The sequence below is a fragment of the Sebastes umbrosus genome, chromosome 10, assembly GCF_015220745.1.
Source record: "Sebastes umbrosus isolate fSebUmb1 chromosome 10, fSebUmb1.pri, whole genome shotgun sequence".
NCBI classification, from domain to species: Eukaryota; Metazoa; Chordata; class Actinopteri; order Perciformes; family Sebastidae; genus Sebastes; species Sebastes umbrosus.
The window spans coordinates 15,905,643-15,912,423 of NC_051278.1; the positions used below are offsets into that span (position 1 = coordinate 15,905,643).

The following is a 6,781-nucleotide window of genomic DNA, read 5'->3' on the forward strand; positions in this document are numbered from 1 at the left end:
TTTTTTTTTTTAGGCGTTCCAGCCGACAGGATGGAACAGATGATCAAGGCAGCACCTTTCTGCCTTGTTAGCATTGTGACCCGTACAGACCTCTGCTACCAAACAAACGTTACCTGTCTCGGAGCTTTCAAATAAATCTTTATAGACGGGACGTGTTTTTTTTTTTCTTTTTCTATTTTACACGTACAGTGTAAAGGTCGTGGCTGATGATCGGACCGTACAGTGTGAGCACATAAACCCTGAGCTTTGGCTTTACATCGCGAACAATCTACTTGTACAGTATGAGTAGGAATTACACAACATTTCTAAAATCGTAGTGTATGCCCAGCCTAATAGATTGACTTTTTTTCTTTTTGGAAAGACCGATGTGCTTATTCACTTTCTTCGCACGAGTCAAATGAGAAGATTGATACCACACTCATGAATGTTTGCTAAATATGTAGCTGGAGCTAAAAAAATGTTAGTTAACATGAACAACTCAATCCTAAATCCAAAAACTAGAGTGCTAAAAATAAAATAAAGGTAGTTTGGGTATAAAAAAAGAACAACATTTGATGGTTCCACAAAATCAGTCTCCCATTCATCGTCTATGAAGCAGCTCCAGACTTTATACCCGATGACATCACAAGTTTGAGACAATTATTTCTCTGGTTTCTGGCTTTGAGAGAGAGCTGCAGCTCATGTTCACAAATATTGATTGAACTTTACTAAACCATGGAAATAACATATTGGATTTCTTAATTTAGGTGGTGTTCCCCTTTAAAGATTTAACACAGCTGGCTCAGGCTGACTATTAAAACTTAAACCACCCTGCCAGGGTGAAAAGCTGTTGCAGCTCTTCTGTGTAGAGATCAGTCTTTGGTTTCTTACGGGAAGTATTACTACGTGGCAGCAAGATTGAGAGTTATAAATTCATTGTGGCTTAAAGTAAACGAAAGTTAGCTTCTGTAAAAAAAAAAAAATAAATAAAAAATAAATAAATAAATAAATGTAGTAATAGCTAGGCATTCGCTGCTGTGGGTTTTATGCCTCTTCCTGCACTGTATATTATTAATTTATTTTTTTTGTTATGTTGTATAGTCTTAAATTGTGCAAAACAAATCAATACGTCACGACGCAAAGCATCACGGGATACCAGACTGGTTGCTAGCCAACAGTAACCATGGAAGCAGTAACCGGCGCCCTTTATCGTTTATTTTAAAATGTCACTTAAGTGTATATTATTATTATTGTGGTGCTATGTAACAATAATAAAGCATTCGCTGCTGTTGTTTTTATGTAAAAAAAAAAAAGTAAAATTAAAAAAAGTAAACGAAAGTTAGCTCTTGTAAAAAAACAAAAAAAAACAACTAAATAAATAAATACATTAAAGTAACAATAGCAAAGCATTCGCTGCTGTGTTTTTTTTTTGCCCCTTCCTGCACTGTATATTATTCATTTATTTATTTTGACACAGTGAGGTTCAGGTTGCATTAATTGTTACAGACACAAGGAAGTATATTACAAAATGGAGTTGGTTAACAACAACAGCCACGTATGGGATTGTTACGGCCATGATCTCTATCATCCTCCCCTCCCCCCATCAACACACCCTCACTACTAGCTCCCTGAATAGAAAGACAAGATAGTGGGTGGGTGAGCAAAACAAGCCAACCTAAACAGAAATTGAACTTTATTTTATTCTTAATTCACTGTGGTTAAGTTGAAAAATCAAACAAATCTGCCAGGTAGCGAGCCCATTGTCACACACGTGACGTCACATTATTGATACATACAGGAACGTGTCCGGAGGGCGGGAACGACCTTCCTCAACGTGCCAACATGTTCATTTGGCTTGAATTAGAGCTTTAAATGCACCATTGAGACGATTCAAGTAGGATGATGATGATGATGATGATGATGATGATGAGGCTAACAATTCAGCAAGCTTGCAAGTGGGTAACATAATGCTGTAAATGCAAAGGCATAATGACAGAGGATAAAAGATGAGGTCGTTGGGAATATCAACATTTTCCTCAGACCTATTATAAAATTACCAAGAAAAACAATATACGAATAAAATTACAATATATTAACTTATTATGTAACGAAAAATGAACTTCAGTAGGCTCCGCCATTCCTGACAACGTCTCATATGGGCTCTTCTCGTAAACAAAATGTATATATACATGTATATATCTATATATATATAGATATATACATATATCTATATATACATATGTATATATGTATACATATATACATATATATATACACATATGTATATATGTATACATATATATGTATGTATATATATATATATATGTATACATATATATATATACATATATACGTATACAGTATATATATATATATGTACAGTATATATATATATACAATATATATATAGTGTGTATATATATATACTGTATGTATATATATATATACTGTATATACACTATGTATATATATATATACATAGTGTATATATATATATATTTTTATATATATATTACACGGCTTTGTTGAATACTTGATTCTGATTGGTCAATCACAGCGTTCTGCTGTCTGTTACTTCCTTGTAGCAGATCGTTCACTTTCAGGTCTTTATAATTAAACTACAGCCAGTAGCTAAAAGCAAAATCCACCTAAAGCTCACTAATGAGCAGATTATATCTTTTTTTTTTTTTTTTTTATCCGTACAAAAATTAAAGTGTAAAAATAACAATTTGCTGTTTCATGATGGGTTATATACATCCATGGGTTATACTATACTGGACCAGTAACTTCATGGAGTCTCTGCTGGTTGCCAGGCAAGCGGATTTTGCCACCTTTGGACAGAGCAAGGCTAGCTGTTTCCAGTCTTTATGCTAAACTAAACTAAGCCAACTGGCTGCTAGCTCCAGCTACATATTTAGAAAACAGATTTAATGTGTAGTATCAATCTTCTCATTTGACTCACGCCAAGAAAGTGAATAAGCACACCAGTCTTTCCAAAAAAAAGTCAAACTATTCATTTAAACTGTTAATGCTGGTTGTGTTGCAGGTGTGAAATACAGCATGAGTATAAAATCTGTGCGAAGGTGCAGTTTTATTTATGGTATTGATATATCATTAAGTCCATAAACATGGCTGCAGTGATGGAATAGGAATTAAGAGTAAAATTAGTTAATTTTATTCAACTGCAAATTTCATTAACTAAAAACTAAAGCTATCCTGCTGTTTGTTAAAAAACATTTTTATAGTCCCATAAGATTTTACTATATTTCCAATATACAAGTTTATTATGGACAGCATCACTTTCAGTGTTTAGTTTAGGTCCAGGCTGAGTCTGGCCTCCTGAGCCTGACAGGCCCCAGGTTTTCTAAAGGGAGGGACAATCCAGGTGCTTAGGCCAACCCCCAGCTACCTGTTAAGTATAGCCTTCGTCCATATTTGCTTTAAGTGGAAAAAAAAAAAAAAAACAGCACACACTTGCTTGCATCGGATTTATTTGAATACTCAGACAGAACAACAACTGTTGCATGTTCGGCAAAACTTTGTTTATTTGTAAAAGTTGTGCCATTTATAGGTGTTCAAAGTGTAACAGTCTAGAAAAGCAGGTTTATGTCAAAACTCACAGGCCCAGTCATGTTGACCTAGTAAACTCCAGTAGGATGTCCATTAAGATATTTTACAGGATATAGTTGTATGCAGTGAACATACACACAAGGAAGACAAATGGACTGGCGTATGCTGGTATTCAAACAGTACATATGAAAATAAAAAACACAAATTACTGATTTGAGAAATATAAAATGTACCATGCACCAAGAGTCAAGTGACAGACAATAGAATTATTAATGTATGGATATGTCTACGAATGAATACATCTGAACAAGACTGATTTCACAGCCAAACTGGACAGCTTAGTATGGCACAAACATCAGGGGTTTATGTTGCAGGAATATAATACCATTCAGAGCCCAAACCTTCCCTTTAATCTTTGTGGAAAAGCTCTATTTACACGGCTGGCCCTCAAGTGAAATTACGTCTTTTCCAAGTTTGTCCAGAAAGCATTCCTTGTCAAAATCTGTTGGGTCATTTACCTGCAGGGTATGCTTGACACCTGTTGAAGAAATAAGAGTTACATAAAGAGAGGGAACACCATTCAACTTGAACTCTAATATCTAGGAAAGTCTAATTTAATGTGATGAAAAAAATTGAACAAAGCTGAAAAAAAAAACCTTACCATCTATGATCGGGCCCAAAGCACCTTTCGAGCTGGAGTAAAGCATTCGGTCTGCGATTTTTGCACTCTCAGGCGCCCTGATGGGAAGAGAAATCATTATCTTAATAGACTGAAATATTCACACACACAAGAATATGTACAGTATCCTCAGAATAAGATTATCTCTTAAATACATGTGAGGATTTTACCAAGATTATATTGCTAATCCTGCTCTACAGTCAGTTGAGGAAGCAGATGGAAAAATAAATGTAAGAGTAATTATGCTTCAATTGAAATACAATGACTTACCACAGCACAAAGACCAGTTCCTCTTTTTTACTGGATTCCTCGCAGTCGTAGTGGCAGTCATATATAAAGTAGCGGGACGAATCTTTGTATTCACCATGCAGCGCGTCCTGGAAGACCTGGAAGACATCCAGGCCTTCAACCTCTTTTTGCGTCCAAGTTTTCTCCACACTAATGAGACCATCAATTTTAAGTGACACCAATCTTATACGTTCCGCCTGGTCATCACCACATTTCACTACTTTCATCTTTTGGAATACATCCTTCACACAGTCAGCGGCTTTTGCTCCAGACGTCTGTTTTGAGAAAACACAAAACATATTAGTATTTAGTACAAAAAAAAACAAACAACCCACAGACAATCGAAACCTGTTGTCACATTCAAAATGTATCCACACATTTTAAGTTACATAATGACAAATCATAACACACAAAGACAAAAATGGAGTTAGCCTACAATTGCATCTTACGGTTTTAACTTGCATAAGATTTTGTATTTTGAATGACGATAAGAACCATATGTCTTAAGAGTAGATGCAAATGGTTGAATTTCATTCAAATGAAATTACATTTTCTTCTCCCTTATTTTAAAATCATGGGATTTAGTAAATTCAGCACCCAGTCTAATTTGCCAGTTTAGTGTACAGATCCTTGTAAAATGGGAGATGATAAAAGACCATCACAGTCTGAGCACTTTTGATGGGATTTGGGACTTGACTCATATTTTGAGCGGAGGTGTTCACTTGTATTTTAGTTTTGAGACAGAAAGAACTGGAAAGATTTAGAAACAGGTAGTTCTTCAAAACTTTGGAGAGAAGTGTTATCAAAGCAATTCAATGTGCACAGCTTTTCAGCAGTAACATGCCATGGGTGTAGCTTCCCTATGAATACTCAAGGCCTTGGCTCTGTCACATTCCAGTCATTGTGGAACAAGTTAGCACAAGAAAGACCGCCCCAAGGGATTCTCCCAGAACAAGTTTGAAGCACGAACAAAGCTCCCTCCATTTTGGAGGCAAAACCACACCTTGTACAAGCCCTTTCAGACACTAAACTCGCTTTTCACTCAGCACACCATGTCCTCAAAGAAACACCAAATGAAAATCGTACACTCTTAGATATAATGACAACCAGGCTTCACTGAGTTTACACAGCTTTTATGTTGTTAAAATGAGGATTTAGCACTTCAAAGTTTCATCAACTCTCTACATTACATGTCCTGCAGGGCACACAAACCACAAAGAAGAACAACTGCCAAAGCACAAGTCATTCCAGACAAAGTCTTTGTGAAAGCTACTCACCATTTTGTTTCTGATGTGTGATGAAACAGGCAGCAGAGAAAAAATGGCAGCAGTAGTCAAAATGCTGAAGGGTTATATTAAGGAAAGAGAGCAGGTTGACTCATAGAGGAGGAGTCGGGGTAAATGAGCACACCTCCAAATGAAGGCCCACCCAGTCTTCCCAGGTGTGACACAGTTTCAGCTGCAACCTCAGCATTTGCATTTAACCACATTACATTTAAAGCCTAAATCACAATGGATTTATGTGTTTCATTGTCTGGCACAATATAAACATTTTTTCTCACCTTTTCCAACATTAAGTTTGGTGAAGGTAGAGCTCTACCTTTTTAGGTAAAACCCCCAGGTGAGCTTGAGCCAGTCATTGGTGGGAGTGGCACATAACGCCCTTATAAGGAGAACAAACCTGTCCACATATTTAGCTCATCTGCTGTTGAGATGTAGCTCAGTGGCCTTATAAGGTAAAAGACAGGATGAGTGTGCACAGGTTGTGTCAAAAGAATTTATCCATCGACCTGCAAGATGTTACACCGCCCACCGATTCCAATAGTCATAGATGTGCAAAAACATGTTTGCTTTCAATCCACTCCCAGACTAAACACAGCAAACATTATTCACTAACGGGAGAAATCTGGACAATATGAACTTCAAGTGTACATTTTCTCTTGTCAACTCAGTTTCAGTCGCGTTCTGTGTGAAGACTGGTGAGTCAATGCAGTTTATATGATTCACAAAAAGTGTCTCTGGTGCAAATTAGTGTGCAGACTCAGTGCCAGACCTGTTTTTCTCTCTGATTCAGAGCCCCAAATTCACATATAAAAGGAGCATAATTATATGTTCATATAAGTGCAAGATTATTGTAAAACTGCATTCATTCAAAGAGTAAATAGACAAGGGTCCGATCCCAGGTAAAAAAACAAAAAACAAAACATGAAACAAGGAAGAAAATGCATTTACACAGGGCCTCTTGAAAATATATATGATAATGTTT

At 36.3% G+C, this 6,781-nt stretch overlaps 1 protein-coding gene across 3 annotated transcripts; it reads right to left on the reverse strand.

The window, feature by feature from the left end:
* Window positions 1-3,452: 3,452 nt before the first annotated feature.
* Window positions 3,453-6,199, reverse strand: cfl1l (cofilin 1 (non-muscle), like). 3 transcript variants are annotated; one of them, XM_037782412.1, is made up of 5 exons: window positions 6,078-6,096; window positions 5,794-5,857; window positions 4,499-4,791; window positions 4,211-4,287; window positions 3,453-4,087 (listed from the first exon to the last, which is right to left on the reverse strand). In XM_037782412.1, exons 2-5 carry the CDS (start codon window positions 5,794-5,796, stop codon window positions 3,978-3,980), a joined length of 483 nt encoding a protein of 160 aa, XP_037638340.1. In that variant the 5' UTR covers window positions 5,797-5,857; window positions 6,078-6,096; the 3' UTR covers window positions 3,453-3,977. The 3 variants fall into 3 exon arrangements, with proteins under 3 accessions (XP_037638340.1, XP_037638338.1, XP_037638339.1); XM_037782410.1 differs by lacking the exon at window positions 5,794-5,857 and having other exon boundaries at window positions 6,078-6,199; XM_037782411.1 differs by lacking the exon at window positions 6,078-6,096 and having other exon boundaries at window positions 5,794-5,948.
* Between the last annotated feature and the right edge of the window lie 582 nt (window positions 6,200-6,781).

Bases quoted from the DNA above. Each gene is read 5' to 3' on its own strand.
- cfl1l (XM_037782410.1), bottom strand. The intron at 4,288-4,498 runs GTAAGTCATTGT...TCTTCCCATCAG, and splicing joins GAACTGGTCTTTGTGCTGTG to GGCGCCTGAGAGTGCAAAAA. The intron at 4,088-4,210 runs GTAAGGTTTTTT...TTTCTTCAACAG, and splicing joins TTTGGGCCCGATCATAGATG to GTGTCAAGCATACCCTGCAG.